General features: G+C 44.1%; 2 protein-coding genes across 2 annotated transcripts; both read right to left on the bottom strand.

The window, feature by feature from the left end:
- Positions 1-11,877: 11,877 nt before the first annotated feature.
- LOC6732139 (V-type proton ATPase catalytic subunit A) lies at positions 11,878-14,383 on the bottom strand. Its single transcript, XM_016180071.3, has 2 exons — positions 13,133-14,383; positions 11,878-13,038 (listed from the first exon to the last, which is right to left on the bottom strand). Exons 1-2 carry the CDS (start codon positions 14,279-14,281, stop codon positions 11,956-11,958), a joined length of 2,232 nt encoding a protein of 743 aa, XP_016024820.1. The 5' UTR covers positions 14,282-14,383; the 3' UTR covers positions 11,878-11,955.
- A 421-nt stretch (positions 14,384-14,804) lies between these two features.
- On the bottom strand, positions 14,805-18,831 carry LOC6732138 (V-type proton ATPase catalytic subunit A). Its single transcript, XM_039292236.2, has 5 exons — positions 18,685-18,831; positions 17,427-17,525; positions 16,372-17,069; positions 15,290-16,267; positions 14,805-15,227 (listed from the first exon to the last, which is right to left on the bottom strand). Exons 2-5 carry the CDS (start codon positions 17,500-17,502, stop codon positions 15,135-15,137), a joined length of 1,845 nt encoding a protein of 614 aa, XP_039148170.2. The 5' UTR covers positions 17,503-17,525; positions 18,685-18,831; the 3' UTR covers positions 14,805-15,134.
- Positions 18,832-19,123: the final 292 nt, after the last annotated feature.

Raw genomic sequence — 19,123 nt, 5'->3', positions numbered from 1 at the left:
GCCATTAGCGCTATTAATAAACACTCGTTAGCTGGCAGACGTTGATGGGGACGGGCGGCGGGGTCGTTGGAGTCCTGATGCCGGAACCAGGACCAAACCGAGAGCCAGTGCCTCTCGAATGTGTTGCTGATAATTAGAATTAGCTCACAATTAGCTGGAACCGGCTACGATGATGATGGCTGGCTGGCTCTTCGGCTGGTTGCATGGCCATAAGCTTATTAGTTGCCGCTCGTTTCTATTTTTTCTCGTTTTTCATTTTTCGCGATAATAAGCAGCTTGGTCTTGAAAAATCCTTGCCTACGAAATGAGCGCTCAACCGGTACACTAAGGAAAATTCTTTCAGCTAGCTTGGCATATTTTTAAAAAAATATAAAAGATTTAATTTTAAATTTTATCAGTAATTATTATATTAATTCAATTAATTCATAAAGTGGCTGCTAGCAGCTTTGTTATATACTTCTTTCCTTTTAAGCTGCTATAAATACATGTACTTGAATAAAAATACATATATTTAAATATTTTTCATAATATCTATAATTTTTGCCAGTGCCTTTCCCGCAACGCATCCCTTTCCATCGAGCGTTAAGCGTTGAGCCAACACAATAGCAAACACCTGCGGACAAAAGCTGCTTACGGAAATGCATAGCCCAGAAAAAGCGGAGGGGATGGGAAAAGCGGCAAGGGGGTGGGCTGGGGATTTTTCCCAACAAGAGTTATTACATTTTAGCTTTTCCTCGGCTCGTTCGTCTTGCGTTTGTGCTTTCATGTGCTGCAACTTTGGCTGCATTTTAATAAATATGCAATCTAAAACGCTTTCCACACAAACAAAGCCGCAATAACCACAGGGGCTTTTGGGTGGGCGCAAGAAAAGCGTTGCGGGGTTGGGCGCTTCGAGGGTTTTCCTGCGGTTTTCCTTAGTTTTTCCAGGGCTGCCAATGCCAAGAGTAAAGGCGTTAATTGCGCTCTCCCAGAAACGCAAAACGCTCAAGAGCAGCCAATAGAAACGGAGACGACAGCCACATTATGTGGCATCCTTTCGGGCCAGGCCTTAATGGCATGAAAGGCGGTGGTAGGGGGGAGAGGGGAGGCGTCTGCATTGGTTACACTTGCCACATTTTTAATTAGCGCTCTTAAAAGCTCATTGAATGGTCGAAAAAAAAAAAACGTAAACGAAGAAGGAGGAAAAGCGAAACAAGCTGTCAGCCATCCTGCAGATCCTTTCATTACGTTTTCAGCAGTGAATCACCATCGAGTATTAAGTTTGAAGGAAAAATGGTATTGATATTAACATTGGCATGTCCTAGGGATTCGTCGCTGTGACAAAACAGAACAAAATCGTTGCAATTTTATTACCAAAAAATCATTACTCATTTCATCACTTTTCACACTAGTAAGTAAAAATTCGCTATACAAAAAACTAATTAATTGAATGCCATTATATGTTAACTCTCCACATTTTCATCTTTTAGCTTATCAAAAGAACATTTAAAATATAAATTCTTTAAATGTAAATAATCGTATTAAACGAAGAATAGAGGTTTTTGAATGAATACATTGTTTTAAAGAAAATATGTTCGATAATTACGCTTAAAACCCCTTTGTTTTAATATACAATAGATTTGTACCTTTTCAAGTTACTATCAATAAGTTAATTGAAGACTAAGCTGCAAGACTAGTTACTCACCAAAGTATGCCGATACCCAACTGGGCACCAACAAGTGGAAGATTCTAATGGACCACATCTCCGGCCAAAGGGATGCGAATGGTGGGAGGGGGCGATGGGGGCAGCGGGGCCATAATGGCAGGTGGATTCTTCCTGAATTGCGGCACTGAAATGCATAGAGAATTAGCCGGAGATGAGCGGTTGGCTGAAGGACGCGCCGCAGTCGAGGCACGTGTAAAAAGGTGGCCAGATGCTGCCTGGTTACCAGTTCGCAGCCCCATTTGACTGGGGAAAAGCCAACCCAAATTGCTGGTAAGCCTCATCCTCGAGCCACCCCGCACCGCCCATCACCCACCACCGAGGTTCGATCCCCCTGCATCGGCTGCCACACACACATCGTTAGGTTGCAGCTTAAAAGCGAAATGCAACATTTATGGTTAAGCTCCCAAAATGGCCGCCAGTGCAGCACAAAGGGGATGAGCGGGCTTGCAACTTGGCGCGTTGATTGCTGCGGCCACACTTCCGGTGCGCCAGTTGCAGACAGAGATTGAGCATGTTGGCGAGATGATGGATGGATGGCCGAAGGACCAGGTAAATATTCTAGGACACTCGACCATTGCAGAACCAATTAGCTGAAGAGTGGTTAGGTTGCCATGCAGTGGGAGGGATTTGGGAGTTCAGAATATGGAAACACTGCCTCTTGGTAATGATTTCGGTATATATGTATATATTTGTGATAAATATAGTAGCTATAAATTCCAGATAAAGATTAGGTGCTTTCGTTACTCTGTGGGAAACATTTTAAAATAGATGGAAAATGTGGAAAGTACCTTCTTTTGCAGTAGAGTGAATGAAATTCTATCGAAACTCCCCAGAAATACCTAAATTATAATACTTATTCTTGTTGTTATAACCAATAAAGTTGGCAACAACAACTTTACTGCTCAGTGCACCAATTAAAATGGTATTGTGCAAAGGAAATGGGAAATGCCTTAGACACCGAGTATTCAATTGAATTCGATATTAATTTAAATTATCAGCCCACCCAACTGAGTGGTGGCCATGTCCTGGCCAAAGTAGCCACCCAATGATGTTTATTGTTTTTCACTTTTTATGCACTTGACTGAACTTCGACTTGTAGCTTACCTAGGGATGTGTGGAGCAGTCGATTTCAACTGAACTGTAGATAATCCCCTGACAACAGCAGTTAACAGGCAACGATTACTTGGCAACAAGTCAATTACGACTCAACTGGAGTCGGATGCGAGTCGATCCGAGCATGGTTCCCTCTATAACCACCCAGGCAGCAGCAGCCTGGTTACAGCGATAACCGACTTGGACTTGGGAGCCCAATCGCTTCCTCGAAAGCTCTGGAATCCCCTTTAATGCGCTAACTAATTGACCGGGGCCAAACGGGTTGGTATGGGGGGCAGTAGATACCATCCGAAGGATGGGGACCTCGGTCGAGCTGTTGGCAGTGCTATCACCAAGTGGCAATCGCCTGTAATCCGCCGGGTGGATTTCCTCCAAAAACTAAGGCTGCAAAAGGGGTGCCAAACTATTGGAGGTTACAGCATATAGATAGTTTGAATTCTCATAAAATAAATATTTAAAACAAAATTTAATCATATAAATTATGTACTTTTAACACATATCTTCTTGATATTGATAATATCAATTTGATATTTTTAATACCCCTATAGAGGGTAATAAAGCTTCGATAATAGACCGATTGAAGCAACCAACTTGCTTAGCGCAAATTACTTTTGGCGAAATTTTTACAACACTTTTATTGCCTGTCGAATGGAAGTGGGAAATCGAGGCGGATGTCAAGATTTGGCTGCTGGCTTTGCGATTTCAGTTATGCGGTTTCAAAATTCAATTAAAAGCCAACATAACAGTTCTCTTGTCCTTCAGACCCGGCTCCTTAAAGTCCTTGCTGCTCCCCGGACTCTCCGGGTCTGAACTCACTGAGATAAGGCAGGAATAATTGAAACAAAGGGGAAAATGGTGGATCGAGTGAGTAGCTGCCAAAAAAGTGGTTTCAATGGGTCTTATCAGTGCGACAAGTTTGGCCAAAATATATAGTAACTTGGGGAGCAATTGGTTTCAGTTCAACATGAGTATAAAAGTTGACTTAAGGATACGTAATATGCAAATCAATAGATAATTGTTTCAGTTTACGATTTGCTGCGCTGGTTGCAGTCAGATAAGAAAAGTCAGCTCTGTAATTCCACACTTAGGCTTAAAATTTATTAAAATATTTATTTCATTTGGAAATTAAATCAGGTGATTACAAATTTTTGAGTGTCCTCCCCCCAGTTTCACTTTGGCCAAACACACCCTTTGACGGAGTTATTTAATATTATTATTTGTAGCATCACGTGCTGCAAATTTGTCTGGCAAATGTTCGGCTAGAAACCATTCAGGCGACAACAAACAAACAGACAGAAAAACAATGCGGCAAATGCCGGCCAAAGACAGATTTCAGGGAACCCAAAAAAGGGAGGGGAAAGGGGTGCGTCAAAGGGATCTCCGGTTGGCAGGGGGTTTGGGCTCACTCGCTTGGCTGCATTTGCATATTTTGTTGCGAATCGCTCGACTGGCTGGCTGCTAATAGGAAAATGCGGCACATAGGCCAGTGAAATGTGCAGCGATCAATGGTGGGGATTAAGGGGTTTAAGCTCCCCCTAAGTTAACTGCTTCATGTTTTTTTAAAATGCAGTTAACATAGTTAACAAACAGTCTTGGAACTCTTTTATTTCAGATTAAAAGTAAGTTTAACTACATAATCAGAATTACAAGATTCTTATATATGTAGATATACAACAAATGTCTTATGCAAATAAGAAACACTTGAATTCGGAAATATATTTAAATCTTAAAGAATAGAATTTGAAAAATACTTTTCTAAAAATATAATTAACACAATGATTAATATTCAGTTAGAACCCCCTAAAAACCCGCCTCTGCCTTAGTGTGTGTCTAAGAAAGAGGCAGATAGAGTGTGTTGTGTGTCGGCACGTGTTTGTTTTGCATGCCTAATGCGCTTTGAACTCGTCGCTGCAGCAGGCAAATATGTATGTCAAATGCTTAATCAGCCGCACACACACTTGCGCCTGCACTCACACAATCACACTCACCTCTCTCTCTCTCTCTAACACACACATTCACACTCACACAGGCACAGAAAGAATGCAAAGTAGACGGATGCAAACCAGAGAACTGCAGCCCGCCACTGGCACTCTACGTCCACCCGATAAACACTCGGTCTCTAGGCACCCCGTCTTTTTTGACACCCTACTTGCGGCAACATAAAATATTCGGGTGTTTTACCAACGTTGTGTTTTTGTTACGAGTAAAAAAACCACCCGAGGCCTGCTGCGCAAGAGCCGTATGGGTGAGTGGACGCACAGTCACCGATCGGCCGCAGGTCATTTTTTGTGCGCCTAAAATTTGTATGGGTGGAAGCGCGACGGGTATAAGAAATGAAGGGTAAAAGGGAATACCCAAGAAAAATTTCGTGCTCATGTCGGGTGCCACCCGTTTTGAATCATTGCCTTACTAATTTTTCACAAGTCGCTAGCTGAATACTCTAAGCATTATTACTATTACTATTATTTTTACTATAATTTACATTTAAATAATAAAAACGTTAATAATATATACAATAATATATAATATAATATATATATATATATATATATATATATATATATATATATATAATATAATAAAATATAATATAATATATATAATTATAATAAAATATAATAATAAGATGAAGGGCATATTTTACAAAGTATTCGACAAATTCTAGAGCCACGCCGAAAGAATAGTGTATAAACGTATGGAGTGTAAAACGTATGGAGTTACGCATCTTGTCTGTGACTCGACTATCTACAAGAGTAGATAGACTGATAGAGACTATTACCCGAGTATTTTTCGAAACACCCGAGTATTTTTGGAAACACCCATGTGTTTAACGGTAAACCCACAAGTGCTTTTGTCACTCATCCCTTTTTAGGCATTTGTCTTTTTCTGACTGTTTGTCTTCTCTACCCTCCGTTATGGGTGCCGAGTATGATCGGCACCCGCGACGCAGGTCACCGTATTGATTCGGGTGCGGGCACAACGGGGTGTCTTGTCTACATGTGCAGATGTATACTGTGTGTTTGTAAGTACCCGCAATGTGCGTGGCGGGTAGCACCCGCACACAAAATTGTTGGGTGTGAGTCGAGTGGTAAAAAATGCCACCCTTGCAGTTCTCTGATGCAAACAAAGAAAACGAGCAAGGCGAGCATGCATAAATATTTCAATAGCATACTTTTCGGCTACGTGCTTCAAGTCCAACTCCAGATGCAGATGCCAGATTAGCAGGGAGCAGCAGAGAACTGCAAGGGTGGCATTTCAAGTCCACAATTTTGAGTGCGGGTGCCACTCAGCACTCACATCGCGTGTACTTATAAGCACCCAGTCAAAATCTGCATGTGCAGGCAACCGACTCAATACGGCACTCTGCGTCGCGGGTGCCGATCACACTCTCCACTCATAACGGAGGATACAGACAGAGAGGACAAAGAGCGGGACACACGGGTGCCAGTGGCCTGCTGCAGTTCTCTGGTTCCCAGAAATCTCTGCGTTTGTGTGTACAGTATACAGCAGCGGTGAAAATAATAGCAGTAAAGTTAAGTATTACACTTAAATATAAATAAATAAAATATATAAATTTACACATATTGTTGAAAAGAAGTGAAACTTTAAGTATGGAATTTATTTTAAAAACGTAAACGTTGTTTTATTGATCAATAAAACTAGGAAAGAAGATTTTTTTGACCTGGAGAATATTCTAAATGCGATTATATAAACTTATTCTATTTTATATATGTTCACTATGTTAAAGTTAATATAACACCATCTGAAACTACAATATTTGCACTCCAAAATGTCTGCAGATCTGTGCGAATGCGTTCGTGTGTGTGTGCGCTCTGATGCGTTTTATTCAATGTGAATAATTGAAACTCTTTTGCCCTTTTAACCCAGAGCCTGACAATGAAAGGCACAAAACTTTCCGGATTTCTCAGTTCATCGAGCCCATGAAGTGCAAGCAGCAGGAAATACCTATTCGATTTGCACAGGAATTGGGAAACAAGCGATAAGCTGTGCAAACTAAAAAAAATTAAATGGGAAAGTCAAGGAATCGAGAATATTGATTTTAATTAAGTGAATTATGTGGATTTATGAGTACATTTTTTCAAAGCGCCATAACTAACTCCGTGGCTTACAACTCAAAATGGGTTTAATAAGATACTATTATGAAAAAAAAAAATGGTTGAAGAATAGTGTAAATATAGTGAAATATATATATGCTTTTCCGATTAAACGCACATATAACCCCTCTTTACGCTAAGCCAAGTTTTCGCGCATTTAATTCCCCGACCAATTTAATTATCCCGACTTCAGCTTCAGTTCTATCTGTCTAGCAGCCGTTGGCGAAAGTTTTGCAATTAGTTTCAGCACCGAGTTAATCTTAAAGAAGATTTCAGCCTTGATTCGATTACTTAAACATTCTGGGAAATCTATGGCCACGACAAACAATTAAAACGCTTTGCTAGCATGACAGGCCAGCTGAGTGTTTTGGGAAAAGGCGGGCAGGAAAAGCGGTCGGGAAAGCGCGGACACCCACACACACACATACACACTCTATTAAAAATAGCAGCTAGGGGAAAATGGCGGGAAATTGTTGTATTTTGGGGCGCTCTATGCGTGGCGGAGACAAAGTTTCGGTCTCAAAGTATTTGGAAACTCATTTTGCTTAGCAGCGATTGTTGTTGCCGCTCCCTTGGCTTGGCTTTTGGTGTAATTTCGTTGTCATTAAGTTGGCATTATAACAAAATGCCTTTTCAATTACTTTTGACTAAATGCACTGACTACGAGCTGGAGAGCTCCCTTTCATTCATTCCCTCCTTCATTCAGTCAGCCTCCCATGCTCCTCCCGTTTTTCACCCCCTCAAGGACGCGCTCCACCAAGTTTCGGCAATTTTTCGACAGGGATAAGTAAGCACAACAATGCCAGCAAGCAGAAACAGAATCAGGACCAGAGCCAGGACCAGGATGCGAGGAAACCACAAAGTTTAAAAAAGGACATAAAGAGTGGTTTCCTTACACTGAGCAAAACAATTTTCATCTTTGAAGTATTCGTAGTAACAGCTTAAGAAATCATTCTTAAACAAAATTTTTGGCTTAATTTGGCTTAATTACTTTTTTTTATTTCATCTATTGTTAATATATATATATTAATTTTGTAGATTTTGTTTGAGTGCGTTTTACTTTATTTTAAAGCGAAACAAGGCGTGGAGGAGGTCGTAGCGCAGTAAATTTCAAGCGTTTCATCAATGTCACTGTAAAAGGACTCCTCGTCCTGGCCCACGCATATCCTTTTGTATTTAAAATGTTTGCCTGCCTTCGCCTGATGAACACAGAACACAGCGAAAAGTTTCTTTTTCTCTCTGCGCTCGCAACAATTTCATTATCTGCGGAGCAGCGGTGAGGGAAAGTGGGGGAAAGTGAGTGATAGGGCAGTTGTTGTGTGACAGGCGACACGCCGCAGCAAGTGGCAGAGGACTTTCCCCCAGTTTCCCGGCCCCTGCCCCAGTCACCCTCTCCATTTCCGCTCCCCCTTCCATCTGTCTGTAAAGCTCCAAGAAGCGAGCAAATTTTTATGGCAAAAACTTTTTCATAGCATTTTTCAGAGCATACATTAAGGCGCTGATTCATGTGTGCGCACAGTGGAAACCCAATAACTGGTCAAGGCGAAGGGACACGCTTTTAACATCCAAAAATTTTACTTCCAAAGGTTAAGTTGAAATTTATATGTAATATATTGCTCTTACACTTCTTTCTATCTTAGCACTGATTTGTTAGTTAATCTGTGTTTATTAAAAACTATATACATACGTATTTGAATAACAATCATTTTATATTTTGATGTTCTTATTTATTGGTTTACTGTGATAAATGGGCGAGTCCAAAAAAGGGCGTGACTGCAGCCATAATGCGGCGTTAATACAGCCAGCAGTTGGTGGTTCAATCTCCCTTAAAAAATCAAGAAAAACAGGCGCTGAAGAAAGAAAAGCATCCCGAGGCGAATTTGCATAGGCTTAATTTAAATTCCCTTAAACAGCAGCCCGATATGTCTTCGCCTATGTGTGTGTTTGTGTGTGTGTATGGTTAGGGCCAAAAAGGACAATGATCAGCGGACCTTTTTTCCAACGAAAATGAAAAGTTGGCCAAGCCGAAACCGAAGAACAACCGAAAAGAACGTGGAAAACCAGGCGAAAAGGTTGCACCCTTAAGTTTGGTAAATAACTGCAGGCTAGCCGGGGAGACTCACACACACTCACACAGCGGAAAGGATATACCAGGGGACACTGAAGACCTTTAAGCGGCGACATAACAAAATCAAAAGGATTTTGCGTATAAGTTGCAAATTAAGTTGCCCTCATCCGTGTTCCCACGCCCCCTTTTTTGCCATTTGTTAATGTCCTTGTTGCGCCCTGGTTTTCCACTCAGACCGGGTTTTCCACAGCATTTCCAACTTCATCATCTTATGTGCTTATGATATCCTTTTGGCTCTGCGGCCAAGGAACAACAACCAGAAACAACAATAACCAGCAGCGAAACATGTCCTTGGCCCCGGCACACGCTCCCCATTCGGGTTAAACTTGTCAGCGATTGCGGTGAGTTGGGGGCATGGGTTAAGGATTGGGTGCTGAGACCTTAAATTAACAGATAGGATATCACGAAAGAAGTCCCAGGAGTTGAACGATCCTGCGATGTCTAGGTCGGCGTATTTTTACTGAATTTTAATTGTTCAGTGAACATTGTAAATTGAGATTATGGTGGAATGCATAATCTGTTGAAAGCCCATTGGATCTATCTATTAGCTTGTTTATTTGGGCTAATGAGTATCAAGAGCTTTTGATTAGATTAGTTACGTAAGCGATTTTAATCGCAAGTGCAACGTCATTAAGTAATTAAGCTCGTATCTATTAATAAAGCGATAAATGCTTTTTGTTTATAGAAAATTGCGATAAATCAATTTATTGATAATAAAATATTCTATTTGCATATATGGTAGGTACATTTTTATACGTTTATTAGGAGATAAGATTAGATATTTTAACCATAAGCAGATAAAACGAAAAAGTAGGTTTCTTAAACGTTAATGCAATATTAATTTTAAGCTATCTTTAGCTCAAATTTAAATGGCGCTTTAAATAAGCCCATATTTAGACGTTCCTATTTATGGCATTTACTCGAATTTCCAAAGCCTGCTTGTGCTTTGTATTTGCCCAGTCTGATACTGCACAGATCGGCTTAAAAATGTCGAGAGGGGCAAATATCTGGCAAAGGAAGTGGGCGCCGGGCTTATCTAACCATTCCAATATTGTGTGGCCGTTAGCCGCTGTCCCGAAAAGAAATCCTTTAATTGAGTGCACACTTAGGCCAAGCAGCAGACGGAAAAAGGAAAAAAGACACTCACCCCCACACATACAACCACACAGTCACACACTCACACTCACGCTGGGAAAGGGGGGGGGGGGAGGGCTTTCAGAAGTCCTTGCCGCCTGACTGCTGCCTTTTTATGCGCTTTTAGCGCCATTATCCTTTTACGATTATCGCCGCTAAAGCGAATTGACTGTTTGACGTTCAATTGAAATTTTGCATTAAAGCTCAATGGCTTAACCCCTTCAAATTATGCAATAAGTCCCCAGGAAGCCCGGCCCCATCATACTCAGTACTCTGGTCCTGTGAAACTCCGCCATCAGCAACGCAATCCCAAGCTGAGCCCAAGCAGCTTTCAGCTCGCTACTCGCAAATGGCAAATGGTTCAGGGACTCGAGGATGGCAGGCGGCAGGGAGCAGGATGTCGGGATGTAGAGCAAGGATACTCGCCTGCTCTGAGATCCAGAGCGATGCCAACGAAACGGAACGGAACGGAGCGAGCATCGAATGGCAGCCAATTAGCGCGCATTGCTCATACGCCACGTTTGTCATGGCAGCCAGACTCCCACACATACACTTGCACTCTACCGAACACTCTCTCTCTCGCACACATACGCACACGTCTGCAAGAGGCAGACACACACACAAAAAAGTAAATTCTCATTTAATTTACATAAACATATGAAAAATATACGCTATATGATTAAAACAAATGCCTTATTTATTAATTTCTTAATAATTATATCACGAATTAATTTGTTGATTTGTTTCAATTTACATAGAAAGAATTAGTTCCCCCCTTTTTTTCGAGTGCACTTTTCTCTCAGTGCCCCTCGCATAGCGGAAACGGAAGTTGTAAGGGGATTTTCAATTTGCAATTGAACTGATTCTGATTTTTTGGCTTGCTTCTTTTGCTGGGCGCTCATTTTATGGCTGACTTGGTTTGCCATAGTGGGCGGGGTCGGGCGGACTGCGGAAATGTAATCATCGCAATCCACCGAGTGGGTGGTAGCACAAGGGGTCGGTGGCCAGGGAGCGGGGGGTGGCATTGCAGCGAGCGTGGTGGCGACTTGTACATATATACTTACATTTAATTTCCACTAATTGAATCGAAATCGATCTCTCGCTCCCTTGCTGCGGAAAAAAGCCCTTCACAGGGCCTTGACGTTTGCTTTTCCGATTGCGGCTGCCAGAGGTGTGAGCTGGGAAATTCGGTCCGTTTTCCCGTTTTGTCGGGGCGTGGCCGCTTTTGGCGCATTAACAAACTTTTCCTATAAATCAACCAAATTTTTTATAATCTCCTTTGCGTTCGCGCCGTAGTTGGGCAAAGGATTAACTGCGGCTGGCATCCACAGCTGGGGAGCTGGGTGGAAATTTTCAGAGCAGGCAGACGATGCACCATTATGGCTTCTAATGAGCAAAACGCGTCGGCGGGTAAATGACTTTTCACCAACTGGAAAATGATTGCGATAAGTTGGCTGCAATTACTACTCGATAATCGCTGTTCGGTGGCGGTTCGGTTCAAAGTGGTTTCCTCTCGCATGCAAACGTAAGTACTTTTTTGATTATGATTATCTAATGTTGGCTTCGCTTTTATAATTTAATTAAATGAAGTAGTTTTACTAAAGAGTTCGTATAATATCCTAACAATTGTACATGTGTATATCTGTTTTATACACATTTTTTATACCATACAAATACAAATCTATGACAGAAGATGCACTTTAATTTTTAAAATACGAATCGATACAATAATTTAAGTCTTTACTTAAACCTTACAACTTCTAATAGTCCTCGACATTATCCTCTATCTCCCTGAAAGTTGAAAGGATATTGTCATGTAGCTTGTTCATGCTCTCCAGGACAGTCGCTTCACCCAGCTTCGGATCAATGAACTTCATGGTGGAGAGCTCGTAAAGAATATGAGCGGCTTTTATCCGGATCAAGCCCCAGGTTACACGCGCCTCATTGTCCGCCGTATTCTGCACCGCCAGGATCGCCGCATCATAGAAGGTCATCATGTTCTTCAGCATGCCAATGGTCTTGAAGAAGGGGCAGTAGGCATCGTATTGACTATACGAGTTCTGCTGCAGGAAGTCATCCTTCAGCATCTTGGCCACCTCGAGAGTGATCTTGTCCTCCTCGTTTAACGACGACTTGCCCACCAGTTGGACGATTTCCGCTAGGTCATCCTCCTCCTGCAGCACCTTCTTGGCCTTTGCTCGCAGATGGGTGAACTCCGGATTGGACTCCTCGTAGTAAGTGTCCAGAGTGCGCATGTACTTGGAGTACGATTGCAGCCAGTTCACCGATGGAAAGTGCTTTCTCTGGGCCAGCTTCTTGTCCAGACCCCAAAAGACCTGAACGATACTCAGGGTGGCGGAGGTCACGGGATCAGAGAAGTCGCCACCGGGAGGCGACACAGCTCCCACAATGGACACGGATCCCTCCCGATCGGGACTGCCCAGGCACTTCACCAGTCCGGCTCTCTCGTAGAAGGAGGCCAGTCGAGCTCCCAAGTAAGCCGGATAGCCAGCATCGGCAGGCATCTCGGCCAGACGTCCGGAAATCTCACGCAGCGCCTCCGCCCATCGAGATGTAGAGTCCGCCATCATGGACACATGGTAGCCCATGTCGCGGAAGTATTCCGAGAGGGTGATGCCCGTGTAGATGGAGGCTTCTCGGGCAGCCACCGGCATATTGGAGGTATTGGCCACCAGGGCAGTCCGCTTCATAATTGACTCCATGGTGCCGTTGACCTCAACCTCAAGCTGCGGAAAGTCCCGCAGAACCTCGGACATCTCGTTTCCGCGCTCGCCGCAGCCCACGTAGATGATGACATCGGAGTTGGAGTATTTGGACAGGGCCTAGGGGTAGAAGTTTATTGGAATATAACCATTTGTCAATTAAACTCTTAAAAAGCCTTTTTAAATTTAAAATATATAAGATTAACCATCTCACCTGGGAGATGACGGTCTTTCCACATCCAAACGCTCCCGGAATGGCGGTTGTTCCACCCTGGACACATGGAAAGAAGGCGTCCAGGACGCGCTGGCCAGTAAGGAGTGGTGAATTGCTGGGGAGCTTATCCTCCACAGGACGACATTTGCGTACGGGCCACACCTGGAGCATGGTGTGCTTCGTGACCTCGTCGTTGAACTCCGTCTCCACGATGACTTCGTCCACGCAGTAGTTTCCGGGCGGGGCCAACCACCGGATGCGCCCTTTGCAGCGGGGCGGTAGTATCAGGCGGTGATCGTGCATCATGCTGTTTTCGAAAACAGATCCGTAGATGTCCCCGCCAGTGATCAGAGCATCGATCTTCAATTTTCCGGGTGTGAATTCGTACGCAATGTTCCTGGGCAGCGAGGGCGTATCGATGCCCTTGGGCACGTATATGGAGTTGGTCAGTTCACTGATGGATCTCAATGGTCGCTGGATACCATCGAAGATGCTGCCCATGATGCCGGGTCCCAATTCCACGGAGAGCGGTTTTCCCGTCTGGTAGACGGGATCACCCACGCTCACACCCGAAGTATCCTCGTAAACCTGAATGGTGGCCATGTCACCCTCCAGTCGAATGATCTCACCAACTAGCTGGGAGTGTCCGACGCGAACCAGCTCGTACATGGCTGCGCCGGCCATCTCCTCGGCATTGACCACCGGACCGGACACTCCGAAAATGCGACCCATCGTCTCCTCCTCCTCTTCCTCATCCGACGAATATTTGTGCATATCAACCACCTGCTCGATCACAAAACCCGAGTCCTCATTCTTCTCCAATGCGATATGAGCGCTCTTGTGGGATTGGTCCGTCGAACGTCTCATGTCCTTCAAACTGTCCTCGTCATTTACTGTATCGTGGGGGCTTTCCGGCTCGGCTGCAGGCTTGCGTGGTTGAGGCGGAGGAGGTACCGGATTGGCTTTATGGTCATTACGTTGGCAAGCGCAGCTGGGACATGTGCACTTCTTAGCCGGAACCGCTGGGTGAGGCATGGACCTTGGGTCCCCATCTTGGTTTACCGATCCCGAGTTGCGGGGTCTGTCTTCGTTACTGGCGGTACTGTTGGTGAACGAGGTAAGCGGTGCAACCCAGGACTTCTTTTCCATTTGGCTTAAATATATACAATTTTCCACTTGGTACAATTTATACTAATATTGTCAAATAAATAAAATAAATGGGGCAGAAGTTTATAGAATGACTAAGATGATGACTGCAAATGCTATAAGATTTCAGACTATTCTTTTTAAGATATTACCATTCTAGCTTTTTTTAAACCATTGTTCACATAGTCAAGTATGTACATATATTCAATTAAGGTTTTAAATTAAAAAAATATTTTAAGTTATTAACTTATTATCTTTTTATCGAGGTGACACATTTTTAATATCCATTCGGCTGCCAGGGAAATTCACTTTCAATTACATTAAATGTATTTGTTGTTGCACTTTATTCGTACATTTAATATTTCATACTTTAAATATTTACATAAATTTAACAAACAAACAGGGAGAAAACATGACTTTTTCACAAATAAACAAGAATTTCCATTCATTAAACAATAATACTATTTATGCATGCATTTGTATTTGTGTCTTTTATGTATGTGTTGTGTGTGTGCGCCGGTGTCCGTGTACTTTTATTCAAGTGTGTGTTGGTGTTGTTGTTGTAAATGGAAGTACATAGCAGGACGTAGTAGTTGTTGTTGCCTAGAGTTGCCCCTCAAGGGGCGGAGGGGGCGTGGTTAGGGGAAAGTATTAACCGCAGGCCGGAATGTTTACATCTCTCGCAGGCACCAAGAAGTTGTGGTATTTGTTGGACTTTTGTTTTTCATCGAATGCAGCACGGAATTGTTGGTGTTTGATTAGGCTTTTTCGGATGGTTTTTGACTGCTTTCATTTTTAAACGTTAACTATATAACAAATATAAGATTAGAGTGTAAAAGTAGGGCCAGCGCGGTCTCTAGTCCTCCAGATTCCTGAAGGCCTGCTGCAGGTCCTCGTGCAGCTGCTCGAAGTCAGCCTTGATCTTGGCCTCACCATCCTTAACAGGGTCCTGAAATGGATTGAAAAATGTTGTCACACACAGGTAATGGATAAATCTGCGTGTTAACCCACCTTGAACTTCATGGACGACAGCTGGTACATAATGTTGCCCATAGCCTCACGAATCACGTTCCAGGTGATCTTGTTCTCAGACTGAGCCGTAGACTCCACGGAGTGACGGGCCATGTCGTAGAAGTCGATGATGTTCCTCAGCATACCAACGGTCTTGTAGAAGGGGCAGAAACGATCGTACGAGGAGTAGGAGTTCTGCTGCAGGAAATCGTCCTTCAGCAGCTTGGCCACCTCCAGCGTGATCTTGTCGGTCTCGGCCAGAGAAGCCTTGCCGACCAGTTGCACGATCTCAGACAGATCCTCCTCCTCCTGCAGGATCTCCTTGACCTTGGTACGCAGTGGCACGAATTCGGGGAAGTTCTTGTCATAGAAGTCATCCAGAGCACGCATGTACTTCGAGTAGGAGATGAGCCAGTTGATCGAGGGGAAGTGCTTGCGCTGGGCCAGCTTCTTGTCGAGACCCCAGAACACCTGCACGATACCCAGAGTGGCGGAGGTCACGGGATCGGAGAAGTCACCACCAGGAGGGGACACAGCTCCGACAATGGACACGGATCCCTCGCGCTCGGGGTTACCCAAGCACTTAACGCGACCGGCACGCTCGTAGAAGGAGGCCAGACGAGCTCCCAAGTAGGCTGGGTAGCCGGAATCGGCAGGCATCTCAGCGAGACGACCAGAAATTTCACGAAGAGCCTCAGCCCAACGGGAGGTGGAATCAGCCATCATGGACACGTTGTAACCCATATCACGGAAGTATTCGGACAAGGTGATACCAGTGTAGATGGAGGCCTCACGAGCAGCCACAGGCATGTTGGAGGTGTTGGCCACAAGGGCGGTACGCTTCATAATGGACTCGGTCACACCGTCGATCTCCACGGACAGCTCGGGGAAGTCACGCAGTACCTCAGACATCTCGTTACCACGTTCGCCACAACCGACGTAGATGATCACATCGGAGTTGGAGTACTTAGACAGAGCCTGCGAGCAAGTAATGGATTTATTAGGAATGGTATTTTTACGAAACTTGAGTGTATGGAGGATAACGAGGCAGCGCTCTTTAAATTCTCAATTTATTTACTCACCTGCGAGATCACAGTCTTGCCGCAACCGAAAGCTCCGGGAATGGCGGTAGTACCGCCCTGGACACAGGGGAAGAGCGAGTCGAGCACACGCTGTCCGGTGAGTAGGGGGTGGTTGGCGGGCAGCTTCTCGGTCACGGGACGTGGCTGACGCACTGGCCACACCTGCAACATGGTGTGCTTGGTGATCTCTCCATCGAACTCGGTCTCCAGGACGACATCGTCGACCTTGTAGTTGCCGGAGGGGGCGATGTAGCGCACTGTTCCCTTGGCGCGGGGGTTCACAATCATCTTGTGCTTGACCAGGGTGTTCTCATGCACCAGACCGTACAGGTCACCTCCGGTGATGTGGGAGCCGACCTTGACGTTCAGGGGGTTGAACTCCCAGCTGGCCACGCGCGACAAACTGGGCACGTTCACACCCTTGGGGATGTAGATGGACTCGGTCAGCTCGTTAATGTCCTTCAGGGGACGCTGGATACCGTCAAAGATGCTGCCCATGATACCGGGTCCCAGCTCGACGGAGAGGGGCTTGCCGGTACGCAGCACCGGATCGCCGACAGTCACGCCAGAGGTCTCCTCGTACACCTGGATGGTGGCCATGTCACCCTCCAGACGGATGATCTCGCCCACCAGCTCGTAGTAGCCGACGCGGACCAACTCGTACATAGCTGATCCAGACATGGCCTCGGCGGTGACGACTGGAATGAAGCGGTTGGTTGGGTTAGAGGGGCTACATTTCATTCATTTAGTTTTTATAACTCAGCCAAGATGAAACCTTTTCGGCCTTCATCAATTTCATTTACAAAAACTTTACTATTAATGATACTCAATGATGAATGTAGAATTATAGAAAAAGTTCAAAAAAAAAAGGAATTAATTATTGAATTTATTAACATTTAATTTTGAAAAATGAAACCAAACTGTTTGAGTTTGAATAATAATCAGAAAGAGGTGGACACATTTCTTAAGTTTCCAGTTCACAGGTAATATTAACTTATTTTTATTGACTTTTAGATAGCATGAGTTATGGTTAATCAGTATAGTTGGGTGCTTACCAGGACCGGAGACAGCGAAGACACGTCCATATTTGGACTCACGCTCCTCATCATCGAAACGCTTAAGGTTGGACATTTTGCTTTATTCTGTTTTTTCGACTGCAATGGAGGGAAAATAGAAGAGGAAAATTGTTAAATGCTGGCTGGAAAAGGGCGAAGATAAAGGTGAACATTTTCTTATCACTAATTTCTTGCTCAGCCCTCTGTCAGCTGACAAGGGGCAGGTGTATCTGCTACATTTACAGGTTAAGTTTTTGGAGAGTCCACAGCTCTCGATTTTTCGATTATAGGTTATAAAGTGGTAGGTAAGCAGCTAATAATTTCGATTGATTTAATTATTTTTTTTAACTCCCCCTCTTTGATTATGCTGCGTAAAACTTTAAAAGCAGAGCTTTCGTTTCACGTGACAGAGCTTTGAAAGTTCGAAGAGAGCAATTTGTCCAACTAATCGCTAAATAAATAAAATAATAGCTGTGAAAACACACGCACAGGTTAACAAATTCAACGGAGGAATGTAACTGAAATGCATGTTTTTCAAAATATGCGGGTTTTCATATTTATCAGCAAAGAAAAACAAGAGAGGGTGGAGTGGGAGAGCAACTCTCCGCTCTGGCTCTCTCGCTCTCCATTCGAGTTCGAATATTTGACAATTGCTTTTGACGTTGATCACAAGACTACTGTCATTGCCGTCAGCTGACAAATGAAAAAAAAGTGGGTAAGGGAAATGGTAAAAATTATTGGGCCGCCTTTTTACGTCGCTCGTTCTCCATATTGGTTTTTCATTATCGGAATACGAATAACTCCCACTTCTGTTTCGAGTTTCGAAATGGGAGAGCAAGCGAGCGCAAGAGCGGCGGCGATCACAAGACCCGCGGTGCGACAGGGATGGAGCGAACACGGGGAAGGGGGTCAGCTGACAAGGCAAAATAATTTTCCACGCGCAAATTTTCACGTTTTTATACCGCACTTTTTTAAGCTCCTTCGAAGACTAATTGATACTCGGCTTTTTCTGGGATTATTTTACTCAAGTGTGGACTTGCGCTGCACTTATTATCTAACACACTTGCAGTCTGTGTGCGTGTTTTCGCTCTGCGCTTTGATCGCTGCTTCGTCACTTTTTCGGGGCGAATTCAAGGCGGATTTCAATGCCGCTTTCTTTTGCTAATTGTTTAAATCGCTCAGAACCGATTTCCAACTATTATTTATCGTTACTTATTTGCTTTGGGTGGGTAGGTGTGTGTGGTGTTGGGGGGCTTACTTTGCTGTGTCTTCGCGTTCACCTTGCGAACGTGTGATTGCTGCTTTTCTCCAACAGAACGAACTAAAACCGACTGAGCCGCAGAAATAAAACGTCGACGCTCGCACTTCGAAAAGCTCCCTATCGCGAGTCGATTTCGATTTCGACCCGTGTGATCGCGAGCTTTCCGCGGCGAGCTTGCAACCGAAGTTGTGAGCTGATATCGAGTGCGAGCGAAGCTTTCGTCAATCGATGTGCGGAAGCGAGATGGAGCGAGAGCGAGCTAAAGAGCGGGTGGGGTCACACTGGCTTGACGAAGTTCGTGGGTTGATTCTGAAGTTCTGGGAGTAAACGGGCTCTTCGAAGTTGTATATATAGATTTATTAAGTCATTGATGATAAATCGGTAGAAATTAAACTGCATATGTACATAAATATGTCAAAAAAAAGAGATCAGATTG

The sequence above is a fragment of the Drosophila simulans genome, chromosome 2L (genome assembly GCF_016746395.2).
Source record: "Drosophila simulans strain w501 chromosome 2L, Prin_Dsim_3.1, whole genome shotgun sequence".
NCBI lineage: Eukaryota > Metazoa > Arthropoda > Insecta > Diptera > Drosophilidae > Drosophila > Drosophila simulans.
The sequence above is the reverse complement of the archived record's forward strand: the minus strand, read 5'-3'. Positions and strand labels throughout refer to the sequence as shown.